The sequence below is a fragment of the Elgaria multicarinata genome, chromosome 16 (genome assembly GCF_023053635.1).
Source record: "Elgaria multicarinata webbii isolate HBS135686 ecotype San Diego chromosome 16, rElgMul1.1.pri, whole genome shotgun sequence".
In the NCBI taxonomy this organism is placed as follows: domain Eukaryota; kingdom Metazoa; phylum Chordata; class Lepidosauria; order Squamata; family Anguidae; genus Elgaria; species Elgaria multicarinata.
The window spans coordinates 23,685,601-23,707,819 of NC_086186.1; the positions used below are offsets into that span (position 1 = coordinate 23,685,601).

Here is a 22,219-nt window from a genome sequence, read left to right on the forward strand (position 1 = left end):
TCGGCCCTGAGCTGGTCTGACAAGGAGGAAGATTGGCGTCTAAAAATTAAAATCAACAACATGGGTACAGCTCCCTTGACATCATTTATTTATTTATTATTGCATTTATATCCCGCCTTTTTTCCTCCAAGGAACCCAAGGAGGCGTACATAATCTAGGGTGACCATGTGAAAAGGAGGACAAGGCTCCTGTATCTTTAACAGTTGCATAGAAAAGCGAATTTCAGCAGGTGTCCTTTGTATATATGGAGAACCTGGTGAAATTCCAGGCGGTTCGCAAAGATTAAAAAGCATTAAAAATACATTATGTAGGGTGACCCTATGCAAAGGAGGACAGGGCTCCTGTATCTTTAACAGTTGCGTAGAAAAGGGAATTTCAGCAGGTGTCCTTTGTATATATGGAGAACCTGGTGAAATTCCCTCTTCATCACCATAGTTAATGCTGCAGGAGCTATACTACAGTGACCAGATTTAAAAGAAGGCAGGGCACCTGCAGCTTTAACTGGTGTGATGAAGAGGGAATTTCACCAGGTTCTCCATATATACAAATGACACCTGCTGAAATGTTAAAGATACAGGAGTCCTGTCCTCCTTTTCATATGGTCACCCTAACATAATCCTCCTCTCTATTTTATCCTCACAACAACAACCCTGTGAGGTGGGTTGGGCTGAGAGTGTGTGACTGGCCCAAAGCCACCCAGTGGGGACTAGAACCCGGACCTCCCGACTCCCAGTCCAACACTTTAGCCTCTACACCACACTGGCTCTCATCATACCCTGTTAGGTTGCACCTTTCTAAATGCTTTCCCAGGGGCACTTTCACTTTATTCCCTACTGTGTACACCTCCACCTTCCAAATGTTATAAAAGCCAGTAGTGTTCTACAGCCCTGTTTCGTTTCTCCTTTTCCATTTCTGTCCACTTTGCCCCTTTTGACAGGTACTAGAAGAGGCAATCAGATAACGGAGTTATTTCATTAGCAATAATAGCCCAGCACTATTAGTGCTGCATGATTGGCCATCTGTTCGGAAGAGCCCAGCTTATTATCCTTTGGCACAGTGTCTTACTTACACGTCCATTTGCAAATGCCTTCTGTCTCGGATCATTTAAACATATATTGGCTTTGTTTTATTGAGTTCTTCATGCTTTAAGAGATTTCTCTGATCTAAAATGCCTCCCATGCCATCTCTTAATTTTGATGCTTTTGGAAGTTTGATAAAAGGGTGCGCTTATCTCTTTGTTTTACAAATTCTCCAACTGATCAGACACTATAAACCTATTCTGTGCAGGAATCGCATAACTGTGGGGCAGATGATTTTGCATTGTGTGTTGGTTCTTCCTTTCACCTCCTCTAGCAGTTGAATGCTTCCTGTTTTCCCTATAATAATCTTACCTGTTTTGCAATCGTATTAATTACGCAAAGCGTTGTCTGCTGGAAATATCTCCTGTGCAAATTGCACGTGTTTGGGGCAAATGAGATATTTGCATCGCATATAAATTGCTTTTTTTAAAAAAAACCACACAATTCTTTATTGGATGTCAGAATGTCTCATTTCTCTTATTCTCTCTCTCTCTCTCCTCCCCCCTCCCTCAATTTGTCTTGTAAGGTCCAGACATTTGCAGAAAGAACTGTCCTCTTTATGCTTAACTGCATTATTTTTGGAATGCTAGAGAGAAATTTGACTCACGATGTACTCTTTGTGCCGCATTCCAAGAAGGAGTGTGCCAAAATATTCTGGAGGAATGGAGACGCTGTTGCTTTCTACACTGTCAAAGCAAAAGGTACCATTTTTTTAGCATACTTTCCCATCGGTAAGCATGTTTACCACAACGAGGGGCACCGTTTCATAAGGGACAGAAGGTAGTGGCCCTGTATGGATGATCATATCCCGATTTAACAAGCTGAGGTGCGCACAAGTCTTTTGCCCCTTTTCTCCTCCTTTCACAGCACACAGGAATCAAACTATGGTTTTAAATCCTGGCTTCTTACAAACTCTGTAACCACAACTTGCCAGTTTGGATGAGATGGGAAACTAAGGTTAAGTGGAGACTTCTGGATTTGATGGCTGCATGCTGTGAAGAGAACAGTTTAATAAGCCGAGATACGATTGTCCAAACACAGCTAGTCTCTACAATTGGAAAGGCTTGCTCTTGTATATATTCAAGATGAAAGTGCAATACCCCTTCCCACTCTGTATTTTAAGACCATTTATTGTGGTGCTTTCCCCATTTTTTTAATAGGTGATATTGTGCCTACTGGGTGGCCTGTCTATGTGAGCTAATTATTAAGACATGGATTCTTGATACTGAAATGTGGTGTAGTGGTTAGAGTGTTGGGCTGGGAATCAGGAGAACCAAGATCTAGTCTACACTTGGCCATGAAACTCACTGGGAGGCTGTCTTCACGATGCCAGGTTGGCGTGGGGTTGAGGAGGGTGGTGGTGTTTTCCCTCTCCCGAGGCGTCGTTGGGATCACCCAACACTGAGGAGGGTGTGCAGGGTTTCTTGGCACCCATCTGCGTCCCGGAGCTGCCCCCGCCCTCTTCCTGGTAGAAGGTGGCCAATTGCTGGTAGCCTTCCAGCAGGCTCCACCCCTGGATTGCCCACAGAGCGATCTTACATGGCGGAAGCATCGTGTTGCTATCGCTCCCTTTGAAAAAGTCGAGGCAAATCCTCAACTTTATCAAATCGCAGTATCACGGGGAAGCCCCACAGTGGCTGCGTACCCGACGGGGCGCAGATCCACAACCACGACGGGGCTTTCCCCGTGTTTAGACAGCTCCTGGGTGACTTTGGGCCAGTCTCTGACTCCCAGCCTAACCGATCTCATAGGATTCTTTGGAGGATAAAATGAAGAGGAGGAGGAGGAGGAGGAAAGGTGGGATATAAATATAGCAAATAAATAAATAAATAAATAAAAATTGTGTGCTTTAAATACCTTTGCTGGAGAAATTGAAGCCGAGGGTGGACAGCATCTGACAGGGAGGCTGTAGCTGTATTCTGCATTGTCGATCCTGCATTGAACAGGAGTTGGATGAAAATGAACTCCAAGGTCTCTTTCAAGTCTAAAAATTTATGTTTCTATGACAGCAATCAGAGTTTGGGGAAGATGGTTCCCATCTCCCCCAGTTAATAGTAGAAGTTGATGTAAGGTGTGTGTATCATGCAGTTTTGTCATGGGACAGAGTGAAGTAGGGGACGAGAGAACAGTGAGCTGGAAGCACCGTGTGGATACAACTATCTCTCTCTGAGGATCTTATTTGGGCTAGTATCTTTGTAAGTAAAGCAAGTATTACAAAACAAAATGCCTTGACTCTCAAGAGCTTTTTCCTCCAAAGGAAATCAAACTTGGGTAGCGCTTTTCCCCTGGCATTTTTCGTCTGCTTGGGGAACTTGGGAAGTGATCGACATAACCGTAGCAATACTATAACGTGATTTCACCGTATTGCATTCTTAAATTTTTTATTGTGTGCTGCCTTGAAAGGGCTTGCCCAGAAAAACAGAATTGCTTCTACTAATGAACTAAATCTATATAGAAATACAAATAAATGATCAACGCTGGTCATGTAGTCACTCCCCATTTTAGGCAAAGGAATGTGTGCATTTGGCATGGATATCTTGTACAAAGGTCTGTTTAATTGTTTGTAACCATGATCACTTAGAGATGTCAAACCAAGTTGGCCAGAAATATAGAAAATATCATGTGTTCTAAATCATGGGGGTTAGATGGCAAAAAGCATCCCTAAACTGTTACCATAACAGTTAGAGCTTGCTTAAATACAAATATCCTTATTTCTTTTTCTTTTTTTCAAGGACTTGCTTACGTTTTTCACAACTGGAGCTATCGTTTTTTAATGTTGGCTGAATTGGATGCAGCCAGTTACATAGATAATCTGGAACCATTTCAGATTCTGAGGTGTTACCAGTGAAGTTTCAGTGGGGTGAATTCGGAGAAGCCGCTTAACCCTAAAAGCCCCTCAGTAGTACATCAAAACAAGGGGGACCTGGAACTCCTACTGAGTGGAGAGCTCCTGTTCAGGTCTCCACACAATCAACTATGTCCTCTTTCAGGATATTCTATTCCATTCTCCCCCAGGTGCCCACATTTTCCCATCTCCCCTCACCCCTTGCCCCAACATACAGCATTCTGTGGTGCCCCTAAGGTGCATTACTCCTCCCACTTTTAAAAAATCAACACATTTTTTCCTCTGGCAGTTGGGATTGTTGTGAAATAGGTTTCTGTTGGCACCAAAAACTGTAGGTTCAAATGAGTTGCTTAGTGCGTTGGGGCTCAGGCTCTGTCTGTCTGCCTTGCATTCAAGTCATCTGGACAGGTTACTTGTTCTTTGCCATGCCTCCGATGGCAGCCATTTTGTGCTGGTGCCCAAGTCAGTCTCATATTGCCAAATATGCCCACGACCTGACAGGTTTGCCGACACTTGCCTTAAGCTGTTTTTGTCCAGCCCCGAACCCTCCTCATTTCCCCGACCCCCTAAAGGATTTATTTATTTATTTATTTCTGCAAACCTTGGGCGTCCCCATGACCCTCCTGATCCTTCCACCATGTATTATTTTGACTGCCTAAGAACAGCCACTCAGAGAATGAATTTTCTCTTAGCATATAGGATTATGAAGTTCAGGGAGTTTGAGGAATCACTGTATTTTTTACGAAAAGGGCAAGGTTGGGGATATTTTATCAGGGAAGTATAAAACGCTCTGCCTTAAGGTACAGGCATTGCCTAGGTGACTCCCATCGTATTCCAATGTATCCTTGGGACTGTCTTCACGACGCTGGGTTGGCACCGCTCCACTGCCAAACCCCGCGCTATCGCAGATGTGTGGTGGTCGCAAGTTGTCCTTACGAAGGGAGGTGTCATGTATAGCCCTACTGCTCCTGTATTGGGAGCAGGTGATTCAGGTAATCAATCAGAAACAGATTCAGACTCAGAAGACGCTGAGCCACTGGGGGAGGAGGTTCACACGGGAGAGGCTTCAGCTGGTAATCTGCCCCCTCCAGAGTCTATCTCTTCAAGGCGAAATTCTATGCCATCAGTGGACAGAGAGTCAACTTCCGGGAGTGCATTCAGAAACCTTACTAGATGCTAGGAATCTCCGGAAACTGAAACGTTCAGCGAGGTTAGCGGCAAAGAGACAGGCGGACAGATTACATGAGAAATCGCCCACACATCAACCACCTTGAAGTTATAGATATTTGAAAAGCCTTTTCTTTTCTTTGAACGGACAATTGTCTTGCTTAGTTTGCATAGTTTTTGCCTAAGGGGGAGTTTCACAGAAGGTGCCTAGTTTGTGTTACAGAAGTGTTTATTGCTTGCAATAAAGCTTTGTAAATTGCCTAGCCCTTTGCCTTATTCGTCTCCCACAGAAAGCTGGAGCCGCTATAGTACACGACAGGAGGCATCACGGGCTTTCCAGTGGCTCTTAGGCTTGCTGGGCTCAGCTTCCAGCGACCAATAGGAGGCTGCCTTCCATCTGGGAATGCCCTCGGAGTGATTCCTAGTGAGGACAGACCAATGGAAGAGCCAAGGTGACCTCGCACTGGGTGGAAAAGTCAGGATAAGTCCCCGACTTTTCAGCCACGCATCTTCCCCTCTTTGTCCCGCGGTGGCTTCGAATCTGTGGCTGCATCACATAACTGAAGCAGCATGGATTCAAAACCACCCCAGGGCAAAGATGATGTCAAGACAGATTCTTAATGCACACATTTTCTTTTGCCCTAGCTACAAAGCTTGGAATACAACAGAATGAACTGAACACATACTGCAGGCCCTGCCTTCGTTGAATTTTATTTGAACCTAGAGATTTTGCTCTCTTTCTTGGATTTTGTGTAGGCGTGTTTTTGTGTATATACACAAATCACACAATGGGTTGACTTTGGGCACCATTCAGCAGAAACATTTTCTGCTGTTACACAAGGGCTCTGTCTGCAGAAGGTCTCTCTGGACAGACGTCTGCCAAGCCAGCTTGTTAATCAGGGAACGGGCTGGAATGTGCAATTTTGTTTGGTTTGGGTCTTTTAGATGTGGGGCGGGATGGGGTTGGGCTTCTCCTGGGTTTTTTGGATGTTTGAGAGCGTTAATGGCTGTCTCCTTTCTCTGCCCTTGTAATTGCTGTTTACCATCCTGCTGGCTCACAGGTTAGTCATTTAGCATGTGTGACCTAACCAAACAGATTAAAGGCTCTGAGAGAGGCAGACTGCATAAAGGCTTCCTTCTCCAATGACATGCGTTTACTTCCCTTGTCTTTTCCTTCACCCATAATGCTCCATGTTTATACCAAAGAAACAATAGGGGGTCTTCATGCAACAACCCCCTCCACCCGTTCAGGGAATGCGTGAGACGTGGGAGCAAGATTGCATTGGGCCCCGTGGCTCTGACCCCTGATAAAAACATAAGAACCTAAGAAGAACCCTGCTGGATCAGACCAAGGGACCACTGTTCACACAGGGGCCAACCAGCTGTCGTTCAGTGACCCACAAGCAGGACACAGTGCAACAGCACCCTCCCACCCACGTTCCCCTGCCTCTGATGCTGATGTGCCACTGGTAGCTGCATCTTCTGCATTAGCGAGAGAAGGCCCCACATGTGAAGGTCTTCTTCCTGGGACGCTCCGGCTTCCTCACTGTGAGGCAGAACCTCCTACGCATACGGTCCTTTCTCACCAATGCTGAGCACATGGCTAGTGGCTGTGAGTGGCCAGTGGGCATGATTCTGCTTCCCCCTCATGCATTCACTGACTGCACGGGGCGGGTGGGGGGAAACCCCTAATGGAACAAGGCATTACTACTATGACTAGTGAAATGCCCCCCGCGTGATAAGAATGCGTGTGGAAGGAGTGTGCTTCTGCCCTGTACTAATATTAGAACCACAGAATAGAATTTCATAGAAGAGTAGAGTTAGACGGGCCGGTGAGGCCATCGAGACCAACCCTCCTGCTCAATGCAGTTAAAGCAATTATTATTATTTGCTTCTCCCAGGCATTTTAACAGCATTTAACAACGTTAGGTTTGTTTTTAATGGACCCCAGAATTGTTGTTTTTAAATGGATACTGTTGTTTTTATACTGTTTTTATGTTTTTTAAATTTTTGTATACTTTTAATGTTTACTATTTTTATTGTTGTAAACCGCCCAGAGAGCTTCGGCTGTGGGGCGGTATATAAATGTAATTAAATAAATAAATAAATAAATAAATTTAATAATTAACACTTTTAAAAAAATAATACATGATGGTGTAAGCCTCAAGCCGGTCAAATATGGTGAACATATTTTTGATTTACTCTCAAAGTGCATTTGTGTTAAATGCCTTTTGAATCCTACTTTTATTTTTTTATTATATTTTTATCCCACCATTTTTTCCCTCTTGGAAGGAATCCAAGGTGGCTTACGTGGTCCTCCTCCTTTCCATTTTATCCTCACAACAACAACCCTGCAAAGTAGGTTAGGCTGAAAGTCAGTGAATAGCCTAAAGTCATCCAGTGAGCTCCATGGTCAAATGGGGTCTAGAATCTGTGTCCTGGTCCAAGACTCTAACCACTACACCACACTGCCTCTCATATGCAAGGGTTAATGATCTGGCAGTCAAATGTTCAGTTGACTTGCCAGTTGTGTGTGTGTGTGTATTTTGTTTTTGTGGTTTTGCAAAGGGATTGTCTGCCTGCATTTGCTATGTTTCCAATTGGTTTCTTCTGGTTGACAAGGCTTGAACTTGGATTGCTATATTTAAGCTAAGAAACTTGGTTATTAGAGAGTTGCATAGTAATTTGCTAGAAAAGAGTGTACTGTTCATGAGTTTGTTAGACCACACACCCCTGTCTTTCTAAAGCCAGATTATCAGGGGTTTAATTGCGCCCATTCCACTATGACAGAACGTTTAGCTATCAGTGTGCCTGTTCAGATGACACGCTAAGCCATGGTTGGTCCACTAAGCCTTTTGCAGCAAATGGTTCGTGAGCATATTTAAGCGGTGGTTCTGTAGCCACCATGGTTAGGAATGGTTCACATGACACACTAAGCCATAATGTTTAGCTAGGCTGACCATATGGAAAGGAGGACAGGGCTCCTGTATCTGTAACAGTTGTATAGAAAAGGGAATTTCAGCAGGTGTCATTTGTATGCATGCAGCACCGGGTGAAATTCCTTCTTCATCACAACAGTTAAAGCTGCAGGAGCCTTGCCCTCTTTTGTAACTGGTAAATGTATAATGTTGTGGAAAGGAGGGCAGGGCTCCTGCAGCTTTAACTGTTGTGATGAACAGGGGGTTTTCACCAGGTGCTGCATGCATTCAAACGACACCGGCTGAAATTCCCTTTTCTACACAACTGTTAAAGATACAGGAGCCCTGTCCTCCTTTCCATATGATCCACCTTTTTACCCTAGTTTAGCTCAAAATGCTTAACCCCCGTGCCTTAGCGTGTCATCTGAACAGGGTATATGTTGGCCCTTTAGCTTTCCTCATTTCACGTTTTCACGAAGTTATATCAAGCGAGCAGGCAGAATGGTAAGAAGCTCCATGCAATAATGATATATTGAAGAGGCCATTCTGAAAGATCACCTTCTCCTACATGAGCCTGCCCGGGTTTAAAGGCCATCAGGGGAATCCCTCGCCATGGTACCCCCACCGTTAGAGGTGCGTTTGATAGGGAGATGAGGAGAGGGCCTTTTCTGCAGCTGCTTCCTGGCTTTGAAACTCCCTGCCTGGGGAGGCTAGGTTGGTTCCCTCTCTGCCGTCCTTCCACCGACAGGCAAAGGCATTTTTATCCAAGCAGGCCTTTGGCATGTAAGCTGGTTTTTTGGATTGAGTGCTGTTTTCATTCTTCTATTGTTGCGCGTTTGAATTGTTTACATTTAAACAAATGCATTCGTTTAGGATTGTTTTAATTATGTTTTCATTTTAAATGTTGCCTTTGATTGTTGTGAGCTGCCTAGAGGGCCGTTTCCTGGTAGAAATGTGGGATATAAATAAAATAAATAATTGCACAATCCCCTTTTAAGGCTGTTGCGGACATTGTAGCAAAAACCCTGTTAGCTTCCCAAAATGAATGGTATCCTACTGCCAGAATCTGACATCTCAGTTGGGCTGCCAGCCAGTCCAGGATGCGCTGGGTTTTTTGGCTCACACGGGGCCCTAATGCTTTTCTTAGCCGTGTCTGTAGACTCCAATCTTGTGAGTAATCGGAGGGCAGTGTGTCCTACCCAATGGGTACCTTTACACAGCGGGATTCTTGGACGTTTGAAAAACTGGACTGCCCTCGTAAATGAAACAGAGAAGAGGAGACGTTATTCATGGCTGGGCGCTGAGCGAGAACACAGTTGCCAGTGACCAGTTAACCTGCCTGTGAGATCAGGGAAAGAAACAAGAACATGCTTCTCTGAGACCACAGGGCCCTCTCCGTCAAATAAGAGCCCACGTGAGACCCACAAGCACAACAGAATTCACAAGCTATGTTTTGTGTTCTTTCAGCCATTTCACACACACCCCCGCCCTTGTTTTGCAGGGTGTGGCAAAATCAGGAGGGTACGTGGCTATGAAACTGAGTGGTCTCGGAGGGTCATCGGCTGTGTGGGTCTTTTAATGGGATTGAAAGGGTCAATTCCGGCTACGCGAGTGGAAAGCATCTTCCCAAAGTAGCAGGCAGGAGAACGACCAGTCTATTTTCTAGCAGAAGGATGCATATCATATCTTCCAAGCACACCATTAAAAGAAATCCGATATTGCTAGATTAAGTACATTGCAGGCAAAATGTTGCTGTGATGTACTTAATAGAGCAATATTGATCTTTTCCCGTTTGTTGGTGCTAGGCCTCAAGACATGCATTCGCCATGGCGAGTGTGCACTGTCCTCTGGCGAGCGTGGCAAGTGGATCCCCTCCCCCCTGCTGGTGTTTCCTGTTTGGGGGCTAAATTGAGGAGGGTTGAATTCTGCCTCTCAAAAGTGCATGGAGCACCTTTTTTCCAGCAGCATTTATGTTCTCCCATGAGCCTCGTGTGGCGCAGAGTGGTAAAGCAGCAGTTTCTGCAGCTGAAACTCTCCCCATGGCCTGAGTTCGATCCCAGCGGAAGCTGGTTTCAGGCAGCTGGCTCGGGTCAACTCAGCCTTCCATCCTCCCGAGGGCGGTAAAATGAGTACCCAGTTAGCTGGGGGAAAGGTAATCACGGCCGGGGAAGGCAACGGCAAACCACCCCGCGATAAGGCCTGCCAAGAAAACATCAGCGAAAGCTGGTGTCCCTCCAAGGGTCAGTAATGACTCAGTGCTTGCACGAGAGGTTCCTTTCCTTTCCTTCCTTATGTTCTCCCACTGCCCCATCTGGACTTTCAGTAGAGACTGGGTGGGGCAGGAACATGCCTGGAACAACGCGCACGCCCCCCCACTTGTCATTTTACTCAGGAGTAAGGGAACAAGTAACGGGAGTGTCTTCTGAAGTGGTTTTCTCCACTTCTGCGGTGCAAGGCAGGTGAGCATCCAAGGCAAACACCAAGAGAGAACCATCTCAGGATGCCATAAACAGTTTGATTGATGAAAAGCCTCTTTTTTGTTAGGCCTTCTTTAGAGGGTTGTAATAATGTCTGCAGAGATTTTTTTTTACAACAGCTTGTCATGTGCCATAAACAGTCGCCAGAGTTGCAGCACAAGACCATCTGTGCTGTATTATTAGAATCCTTCGAAGAAGGCCTAGCAATAAAGGAAGAGGCCGAAACGCGTCGGGCTTTTCATCAATGAAACTGTTTACTGCACCCTGGCACTATTCTCGCTGTTTGTGTTCTCTGCTCCTGCACCTGCCGGGTGGGCAGAGTTTCATCCGCCTGGCGGGCAAAGAGGCAGATAAAGTTGGCACACCTGTGCTGCCCCCTGCCACTTCTTGCCTGGGCTTATTGCTCAGATGCAACTGAAGATTGTGCAGATGCAATTCGAAAGAACAGATTAAATAACTTGAAAACCAGAGTTTTAGATGCATACGTTTTGATTTCACATTCCAGATCAACCAGGGACTCTTCCTTTCTTGCACTTCTCAGCTGTAGTTCCTCACGATTAAACGTGAGAGTTATAATAGCCTGGATAGGGTTTGCTCCAGCGAGTGGCAAATGGGGGCAGATGCTGGGTTCTGGAGGTTAATCCGCTGATCTGCCGCTGTGTTCCTGTGAGTCCTGGCTTCACTACAACAGTGACCGCATGGTCTTTACTTTGCCCGAGTCTTCACTCGGCCTGTGTAACTATGGAGAACAGAAGGGGTGCCATTCATTACATCACTGCGATTTGGAAGGAGGCTTTTTAAAAGAAGAACTCACCATGTGTCTTGGCTCGTTTGCATCACTCATCTGGCAGAGGACTCTTGGGTGTGCTCCTGGTTGGCTCACCCTCCGCCTCTTGCTGATTAAGGGGGACCACTGATGGTTACTTGCTTTGGCTATTTTTTAAATGTCAGCCTTCTGGATTTGTAAAAGGATGGACCTAGGGGGGATCCGCACGTCGCTCCCAGAGCGCTTCTGTGCGATCCCAGTGCACCCCGAAAACGATAGTCTGACTTCCCTGTAAAAGAAACGAGGAAGAGCCGTCCATGCTGCCGCTGCCGCTGAGGAGAGCTCTCCGCTGGCGAGGAGAGCTCGGCAAAAGAAGGAGGGATGAAGAGCGGAAGAAGCTCTTCACCCTTCCTTCTTTTGCCGAGCTCTCCTCGCCGGGGGAGAGCTCTCCTCCTCGTCGTCGTCGGTGGCGGCATGGACGACTCTTCCTCATTTCTTTTACAGGGAAGTCAGACTATCGTTTTCGGGGTGCACTGGGATTGCATAGAAGCGCTCTGGGAGTGACGTGTGGATCCCCCCCTACTCGCTTCAGGGGTGGTGCCAGGCATGGTTGGACAGCTGCTGATGGCCCACACCCCAGCAGGGGGCCTTCTGGCAAGAGCCCCTCCCCAGGGGACTTGCTCTTCCTCCTCCTCACCATTTCAATGGGCCTCTTCATAAGACACCTTAAAACCTGCTGGTTAATGCTTTTAGTTAAGCAGCAGGGTTTAAGGTGTCTTGGGCGACGCGTTTTTCTAAACCCTGCTCACTCGCTAACCGCACTTGGACCATCTGCAGCAGGGTTAGCGGCTCTAACCGTGGCTTAAAGTGTTGCGTGCGGCAGCACGGCTTGTGGTTAGTGCTAACCCCAGAGAACCACAGTTCCGCTAACCACAGAGCCCGAAGTGTTGTTTGAACGGGCCCACGGTGTTTGTTCGGCTGCCTCTCGCTCTGGCCCAGACAACAGTGGTTCGGTGGAAGAGCAGAAGATGCCGCTGCCTATTGGCTCCTTGGCTCTCTGCCTGGCAAGCAGAAGCAGCAGTGATGGGGAAGAAGAGGAAGAGCTGGTGACAATGCTGGTAGGAAGGTTGACTCACTGAGGGCGGGCCTCCCATTCTGGGTACCATTCTTGCCCAAGGGCCCTGCAAAACCTGTAACCAGCATTGACTCCCATGACTGTTTCTGGAGTGGTTTGTATTGGCGGAATACTTTCTACAGCACGGTTCAACATACAACGTTCTATCTCACTTAATTCCCACCCCAACCACCCCAACTGGTAAGATATCCAAAGATCAACACAGTTGAGGGGTCTTATTTAAACCCAGGACCGCCAGTTCCCAAAGCCAGCCTCCTGTCTACCACTTCATACCGCTTTTAATAAACTCATTCATGAGCTCTGTTTAGAATTCAGCATAATTACAGGCAATTTTGTGTTTCTGCTTCCAGGAAGCTTGTGTGATGGACACACCGGCCAATGCTACTCGCTCCCAGTTTTGGATACAATGTTTGTCCGGAAAAAGTTCAGAAGACGTGGACTTGGAATGAAAATGCTTCATGATTTTTGTCGGAACTTTGCCACAGAGGATGCCGTGGGACTCAGCTGTCCTGTTTCTGCTGACATGTACCGAGGTAAAGGACTTGTTTTAGAAACAGAAAGTTTAAAATAGGGGTGTCGAACATCTGGCCCACAACTCACCTGGTGTCCCAGTCCACCCCTCCAGATTTCCCCAAATGGTTCTGCCCTTTTCCCCAACCACTGATGGTTTGATGATGGTTTCGCATGCTTTTCTTCCCATTCTAAAAGGCTAAAATGTCTTTCCTGAGGCTTAGTTTCTGGCAGTAAGAGCTTTAAACTAAATAGACTGGCATTTGGGGTATTTTGGCCCCAACCATTTTGCTTTCGGCCCCACCACTGGAATGCAAAAACCCCTCCCCTACAAGATCTTCTCCAAAATTGAATCGGCCCTGTGGCTGAAAGCACTTTGACTCCCTGGTTTAAAAGATCATGAACATTTTATGGGCAATGGTAGAGAGCATGCTTTGCATGCAGAAAGTCTCATGTTCAACCCCTTGCATCTCCAGGTAGGGCTACAAAAGAATCCTGCCTGAAACCCCGGAGAGCAACCCTGGAGAGCAACTGCCAGTCAGTGTAGATAATATTGAGCTAGATAGAGCAATGGTCCTGGAACAGAAAAAGGCAGCCTCTTCGGTTCTTAAAAGGCATTGGTGCAGCCAACTTTGGCTGTACGAACTTGGTTAGGGCTAGCCAAGTGCAAATGCAGCATTTTCATTGGGTCACCAGCACTTCAGGGAATGCTGCGTACCAGAGGCTGAGTACCCTCACTGCTGTTGACTGCCACAGGTAGCTATGCTTCCCTTTTGCAGTTTTAGGAGCTTTAGAAGGAAGGGGGATCAATGCTGTTGCTCAGCACCTTCAACTAATGAGCAGATGTGGTGGGGCAAGCATAGTGAGCAGGTCAGTAGATGTGGTGGGAACTAGCATGGAGAAGTTCCCTGACTGTTAGAGCAGTACGACAATGGAACTAGTTACCTAGGGAGGTTGTGGGCTCTCCCACACTAGAGGCCTTCAAGAGGCAGCTGGACAACCCTCTGTCAAGTATGCTTTAGAGTGGATTCCTGCATTGAGCAGGGGGTTGGACTCGATGGCCTTTTGGGCCTCTTCCAACATTACTATTCTATGATTCTATAAGTCAACTTAGCAGGTAGCTTCAGATGTGAGATAATGAACGTCCTCACAAATGGTATTCTGTAGGTCGGTCTACCCGAACCTTAGGTCCTCCAGATGCATTCAACTGCAACTCCTATCATCCCCAGCCATCGAGAAGGCCCAAGGTGAGGGAAGGCTGCTTTAGCTGTATACCTTACAGGGCCAGCCCAAGACACTTTGCTGCCTGAGGCAAAAAACAAGATGGCGCCCTCTCCCATTCCATGTACAGAAACTGACTGGACAGGCAATTGAATCTTTCTTCAACGCTGGCAATGGGACATCATCTTCCACCGCATGTGAAAGCAGCATGCTACTTTAGGGGAATACAGGGAAGACTACACAATCCATTGTTCTTGCTCTCTCCTATAACACCTTGCTGTCACCTACCAACATCTGCTGCCTGAGGTGTCTGCCTCCCCCTGCCTTAATGGTAGGGCTGGCCCTGATACCTTAAAATGCAACCATGTGAATGTGATAGTTGCCAGAGAGCTGAGTTACCCGTGGCTCCCTGTTGAGTCTACGATTGACGCAGACTTGTCAATAAATCCACAAAAGATGCTACCCCAGAAACATGTTTACTAACCTGAGTGCCCATAAATATTTATGTAACTTATGTGTGGCTAAAAAGACGGGGGCAGCAGATTGGGGATGGCTTATTTGTTAAGCATTATTACCCAGTCACCTTTATTTATTTATTTATTTATTTGAAGTGTTTTTATCCTGTTCTTCAGCCAAAAAGGCTTGCAGACAGCCCATAAAAACAAGACAGTCTGTACTCGCAAGCTAACAACGTAACAAGGCACGACACGAAAGGAAAATGGCGTGGGGAGGGGGAAAATTAAGAGGGGGGACGGAATTAATTCAATTTAGGAACTGGGTTTGTTCCTGCGTAATGTGCGAAAGGCCTTTAGTGGCGTAGAGAGACGAGGCCAGTGTTATGTCCAGTGTATCCTTCTTAACACAACATTTCAGGCGTAGTTCTGTTTTTCCAAGTGCAAATGGAATCTACCTTCCTTGGGAGGGACATTCCACAATTTCTCTAAGGCTAAGCGATAAAAACACAGAGGCTCTGTGTTTCCTTATCTAGTACTTGACCCTTACTTAACATTTATGCTTGAATTACATTCCCTTCAAGGCTGCCACAGCAAAGTAGATTATGCATCATGCCGTGTGTATTTATGTCCTATCCAAAACATTAATTTTCTGGTGCAAAAGAGTCTAAGGAGCCGTCTTTCAGAGTATTTCAGCTGGCCATGGCCAGTGGACCCAGCTTCTGAAATGTGCCACTTGGCACAAACTGAAAGGGAGGAATCTTGCAATGAAACGTGGATGACCGGAGGCTCTTCGTGCATGTTTAAGTGTGAAATAAATACACAAATAAGCTGGTGTTGGTTGTTCCTGGGCTTTAATTTCGATGGCGTTATCTTTAATCAAACCAGGACAATCTTTCTTAACTGGTCCTTGTTGAAATCAATGTAATGTGAGGCCAAGCTTCTTGAGCGACTTCTCATTATAAACAGCTGTGCAGTGTCTACTTAGACAAACCGTTAATTTTTTTTTTAAAGGCCCCAGACACTGTTGTAAAGAAAAACTCAGTGTTAAACGGAAGACATAAATCAGCTTCTTCTTTTTTCGACAGGGTTCTTCACCGGTTTCCAAATGTTGTTATAGAGCAAATTGTTATGCAAGCAACTTTAGAAGTCCCAGACTAATCTTCACCACTCCATATTCTTCCAGGCTGCCACAAATACACTAATCCACATAAAATAAAAATGTTCAGCTTGTTGTGTAAGGCACCCATTACATAAATAAAGTGGTAAATCCATGTCCAGGACCTGACTGACTTTGCTATCTCTTGACCCTAACTTGCTATTTTGCTCTTCCCAGAGAAGGCAGAATCTCCTTAATTTACTTGATGTGCAATCGTAGATGCAATTTTGAAATGTCTTTAGGATCTTCGCCTAGCAACTGCCCCATGCGAAGATCAGTACCATTCGGGCAACGAGGATGATCAAGGATCAGGAAACAAAGCCCTATAAGGGGAGACTGAAAGAACTGGGCTTGTTTAGCCTTAAGAAAGGAAGACTGAAGGGAGACATGATAGCACTCTTCAAGGACTTGAAAGGTTGTCACACAGAGGAGGGCCAGGATCTCTTCTCGATCATCCCAGAGTGTAGGACAAACAATAATGGGCTCAAGTTGCAGAAAGTCAGATTCTGGCTGGACATCAAGAAAAACTTCCTGACTGTTAGAGCAGTATGACAATGGAACTAATTGCCTAGGGAGATTGTGGGCTCTCCCACACTAGAGGCATCCCAGAGGCAGCTGGACAGCCATCTGTCAGGGATGCTTTAAGATGGATTCCTGCATTGAGCAGAGGGTTGTACTCGATGGCCTTATAGGCCCCTTCCAACTCTACTATTCTATGATTCTATGAGGGCAAAACTTTGGGGCAGAGGTCAAGGGCTGCATTCAGCAGAATAAGCAAGAGGGACCATAAACACAGCAAGGCTGGCTTATAATATTTTGAAGGAAGTGAAGTCATACACTCACCCCCATGTAAAACCACTGAGTTCAGAACTTAAATGACCTAACTGCATCACTAGCTAGGATGCAACAGCAGTTAGGAGGATTGTAACAGTGGATGGATTATCCACACCTTATTTAAAGTGTTTCAAGTCTCACAACCAACCTCTTACATTTTGCAAACTGTGTTGTGGACACAGTGGGTTTAAACACACTAGCCTTTAATATATGGGATTGTTTTTAATTTTTACAGTGCTTAGTGTGAGGTGAGATGCTTTATAGATAAGTAATAATACTAATAGTTACTAGAGGGAATCTTAAGAAAGTAGGCATTCTGGATTGAATTTCTACATGGTTTCACCTTGCATTGCTTGCCTTTTGTATTTAGTTTGTCAAAGATTCTTGGAGACCCACCCTGAAGAGCAGTCTCGACTGTGGGAGGTTATGCCACCAGGGGACTGGAGCCAGCGTGTTAGTATCTGGCTAAAGATTCAGCTGGAACAAAATCTTCCAAAAAGTGAGTTGAAGAGCATCAAGGACTGTCGTGTCTGTTCACTGTAAACTTAACAGTCAAACGAAAATGGAGGAAGGTCCTCTGGCTGGTGTTTAAGAGTAGCATTAGCTCCAGGAAATCAGGGGCTGTTTTATTTATTTATTTATTACATTTCTATACCGCCCAACAGCCAAAGCTCTCTGGGCAGTTCACAAAAATTAAAACCATAATAAAACTACCAACAGGTTAAAAACACAAATACAAAATACAGTATCAAAAGCACAACCAGGATAAAACCACGCAGAGGTGAATGACAAAGCCGGCACTCTGGAAAACCTCAGTGTGGATGTACCCAGTGTGGTGCAGTGGCTAAAGTGTCAGACTGGGAGTCGGGAGATCCGGGTTCTTGTCCCCACTTGGCCATGGAAACCCACTGGGTGACTTTGGGCCAGTCACAGACTCTCAGCCCAACCTACCTCACAGGGTTGTTGTTATGAGGATAAAATGGAGAAGAGGAGGATTATGTACGCCGCCTTGGGTTTCTTGGAGGAAAAAAGGCGGGATATAAATGCAATAATAAATAAATAAAATAAATGTAGCCCCCGTACCATCACCCTCATCCTCATTAGATGCAGCCTCTGCATCATCAACATCATTATCATTATTTAAATAAATAAATACAGAGGCTGCATCCAGGCAGTATCTTTATTTTCTTCCCTGTTTTCAGCATGAGGGAGACGATTCAGGTAATACATTTCAGCCCATTAGGCTTGTATTTCTGAAGTGGGCAATTAATGGATCATCTCCCTTTACACCGTGTTTCCTTTGATTCGCAAAGCAATTTCAGAGCTGGACGCAGGCATCGTCACAGTGTCAGAAAGACAAGCATGGGATGACTCGTGCTTAATACGTTTATGCTCCTTTTTTCAGGATTTAGATCCTGCTGGCTCATTTCATTTGACGCCTTCGGGTGGCTAACAAAATCGGTTGTAGTTAAAGCAATAAAACAAACAAACCAAAATCCCTTTTTCTTGCTGGGGGCAAGGCAGCATTTGTTCTCCTGAGCCACTCCAAAGGGACTAAAAATAATGTTGAACGGGGCTGGAACCAGGGCCGGGCAAAGCTGGTAATAGGCCCGGGCCAGATGGGAAATGTAGGCCCCATTTCAAACTGCTCATTAAGTATTTTTTAATCAGTTCTAAATACATATGAACTAGAATAGGGTGACCATATGAAAAGGAGGACAGGGCTCCTGTATCTTTAACAGTTGTATTGAAAAGGGAATTTCAGCAGGTGTCATTTGTATATATGGAGAACCAGGTGAAATTTCCTCTTCATCACAGCAGTTAAAGTTGCAGGAACCCTGCTCCCTTTTAAATCTAGTCACAGTAGAGCTGCAGTAGAGCTCCTGCAGCTTTAACTGTTGTGATGAAGAGAAAATTTCACCAGGTTCCCCATATATACAAATGACACCAGCTGAAATTCCCTTTTCTATGCAACTGTTAAAGATACAGGAGCCCTGTCTTCCTTTTCATATGGTCACCCTAAACTAGAACAATTTATAAAAAAGGTAATGGCAAGCACTTTTATTCAAGATGTATATAAGACATCACTTCTTCACATTCAGAAATGCTTTACGTGCTTTTCTTTGGGCAAATTCATAATCAACAACAGAAAAATCATGCAACTTTGCCTTGTCAATGTTAATGTTCAAAACTGCTAATTTTTATTTTATTTATTTGTTACATTTATATATAGCCTCATAGCTGAAGCTCTCTGGGCGGTTTACAAAAGTTAAAACAGTTAACATTGAAAGTATAAAAAATTTAAAAACATATAAACAACAGTATAAAAACAACAGTATCCATTTAAAAACAACAGTTCTGGGGGTCTGTTAAAAAACAAACTTAGCGTTGTTAAACGGTGTTAAATGCCTGGGAGAAGAGAAAATCCATTCAAACGTTCTTGCACCATTGCAGACCGAAAGTATGACTTGATTCGTTTTAGGACACTGAAACTCCTCTCATTAGAGGCCACTGTTGCTGGCAGTGACAGAAAAATGCACAACGCAATGAGGACATTTGGGAAAATATTGCCCAATCTCAAGTTCAATATTTGACCATAAATTTCTTTCGGTGAAACAGCATCGAGTTTGAAATTCACATCAAATTTTTTTTTTTTTTTTAAGAAGAAGCACTTCACTCTGAATGTCAGTTGAAAAATGACTTGGGTATCACAGCTGAAACTGATTAGCTTTTTGTGACAACTCATTCTCATCTAACTGCTTAAAGTGCCACAAAAAAATCAAAAAGTCCACGAATGTCCCCGATTGCAGAAAAGCGACGTGAAAGGTCATTGATAATGAAGTCAATTATGTTGAAGAGGAGAGCTACTTTGTAACAAATCTTTACCAAAGGGTCCCCCGTTGCCTCTACCAGGGGGACTCCGAATAACCCCCCTCAAAATCGTAGGCCCATGCCAAGTGGCCCCCACTGCCCCCCCCCTCTGCCCAGCCCTGGCTGGAACTTATCTGGACATCTTTACTAAGATGTGCAGTGCAGAGAAATTCTTACATTCTCCTTGTTGGACGGGGCTTGCTCTTAGCTGAGCTTCACCTCAGATGAGACCTGTGCTACCACTACTGTGATCAAAAACCCACAACTTGGTTGCATATCATGAGGGCTGAGTTATATTCTTTATGTCATGTTAGAGGGACTCCAGTGTAAATGGTATGTCCCCAAAAGCCTCCTCCATCTGCAAGCCTAAATGTTGTTTTGCATGTTGCAGCTCTAGCTGCACCTAGTGCCCAATTTCCAGAATTGCATGCTAGAAATAGTACGGCGAGTGCTAGTCTTACAGTGTAATCCTAAACACGTTTACTTAAAATTAAGGCCCTGTGTAGGTAATGAGGCTTGCTCCACATAAGTGTGTATGAGATTGGAGCCTTATGCACAAGAATGGGCGAGTTTGTGGTTATGATCCACTGCTTATTCCATAATGCACAGCTTTACAGTAATATACAATAGTTATACAATACAATAATGCACCGTTAATATTAACTCTGTATCAAATTTCTTTCTGCTTGCAGAAAATAGAAATGTTATTTCCTTTCATGCAATCCAAGAGAGAAAAGGGTTAGTGCTGTTCAAGGGATGGAGGAGAGACATTTTCCACTGCTGTGTTTTTTCTACAGAAGATCTTCCATTTTTAGAAAGGCAGTTTTATGAAAGTAATTAGTAGCATAATGGGTAAATCAAAACAAATATAATTGAACATTTGGAATGGATAAAATACCACTCTGGGCTAAAATCAAAGTAGTAATGAACTGTTTTCAAATGACTGTGCTTAGCAAGCAAACATGCTAACATAGTATCCTGGAAGAAAGCTGACTAGCAAGATCCCTGAATAGGAGCATTCCTGTTTGGAGGCGAGGATGTACAGCAGCATTATTATTATTTTTTGCAGGCCCAGCTTCTAATATCGTATTTTTTAAACGCACCACCTTATCCTGGTGGCGGATTTATAGATATGTTTCTAAATGGTGTGAAGAAGGGACAGTCACTGTTCTCCCCCAACCCACAATCCCTTGCCCCAATCTTCACTGGAGCTGTGTTTCCCAGAAAGCCCTTTGGGGGCAGCCATCTTATTTCCCTCCAGGAATGCCCTAGGAGATGGCACTACGTCATCATGTAGAGTTGTTTCCATAGAATCATAGAACCATAGAATTGGAAGGGGCCTACAAGGCCATTATTATTATTATTATTAATTAATTTATTTATTTATATAGCACCATCAATGTACATGGTGATGTACAGAGTAAAACAGTAAATAGTGAGACCCTGCCGCATAGGCTTACATTCTAATAAAACCATAATAAAACAATAAGGAGGGGAAGAGAAAGCAAACAGGCACAGGGTAGAGTAAAACTAACAGTATAAAGTCAGAACAAAATCAAGTTTTAAAAGCTTTAGGAAAAAGAAAAGTTTTTAGCTGAGCTTTAAAAGCTGCAGTTGAACTTGTAGTTCTCAAATGTTCTGGAAGAGCGTTCCAGGAATCTACCTTAAAGCATCCTTGACAGATGGCTGTCCAGCTGCCTCTTGAAGGCCTCTAGGGTGGGAGAGCCCACAATCTCCCTAGGTCATTGGTTCCATTGTCATACTGCTCTAACAGCCAGGAAATTTTTCCGGATGTCCAGCCGGAATCTGGCTTCCTGTAACTTGAGCCCATTATTCCGTGTCCTGTACTCTAGGAGGATCGAGACGAGATCCTGGCCCTCCTCTGTGTCACCACCTTTCAAGTCCCTGAAGTGTGCTATCATGTCTCCCCTCAATCTTCTCTTCTCCAGGCTAAACCTGCCCAGTTCTTTCAGTCTCTCTTCATAGGGCTTTGTTTCCAGACCCCTGATCATTCTTGTTGCCCTCCTCTGAACATGCTCCAGCTTTCCAAGGCGTTAGCAGTTAGTTTAACAAATTAAAACGTAAGCTGCTACTTGGAAAGGCAGAGAAGGTTCTTGGTTTTTTTAAAAGAGGGGGAAACTCTCTGATCACCTTGAAAGTAATTGACCACCAAATGTCTATCTCTCTTGACTTTTGGGAGGGCCCCTCTCCCAGTGCAGCAGAGAAACTTGGGATGAAATTCTGAGCCCAGCCTCGGTATGAAGAACTTGTCTGGAGTTGGGAAGGGGCCTCCCATGAACCCTTATACAGCATCCTTAAAGAGTGATCTTCTCTGACTCGTACGGCAAAGGGGGAAGGGCTCCAACTCCAGGACAGAGGACATGCTTTGCATGAAGCAGGTTCCAGATTTCATCTTTGCCACCTCCAGTTGAAGGATCCCAGGTAGCAAGTGATCAGAGGGACCTCAGTGTGTGTCCGGGAAAACCGCCAAATGGCTGACAAAGATATATGAGGCAGACTGGTAACCAGGCAACAGTTTGGTTTATTAACAGAATGCAGTTTGTAAAGGGAAGAATGTTCAGACGAAGTTAAACTCAAAAGCAAAGTAACACTACAGTTCAGGAAGAGGCTTACAGAGATTTTTAAATGGATTTTTAAATGGATACTGTTGTTTTTATACTGTTTTTTATGTTTTTGATGGTTTTTAAATTTTGTATTCTTTTCATGTTTAACATTTTTAATTGTTGTAAACCGCCCGGAGAGCTTCGGCTGTGGGGCGGTATGT

The 22,219-nt window shown here is 44.8% G+C and overlaps 1 protein-coding gene across 1 annotated transcript in view; it reads left to right on the forward strand.

Annotated features, from left to right (window-relative positions):
• The window catches only part of LOC134409442 (protein FAM169B-like), a 77,918-nt gene that overhangs the window by 50,260 nt on the left and 5,439 nt on the right, over window positions 1–22,219 (forward strand). The window contains exons 5-7 of the mRNA XM_063142165.1: window positions 1,606–1,780; window positions 12,738–12,920; window positions 16,934–17,062. Of these exons, the coding sequence (XP_062998235.1) occupies window positions 1,606–1,780; window positions 12,738–12,920; window positions 16,934–17,062 (487 nt within the window). The remainder of the gene's footprint in view (window positions 1–1,605; window positions 1,781–12,737; window positions 12,921–16,933; window positions 17,063–22,219) is intronic.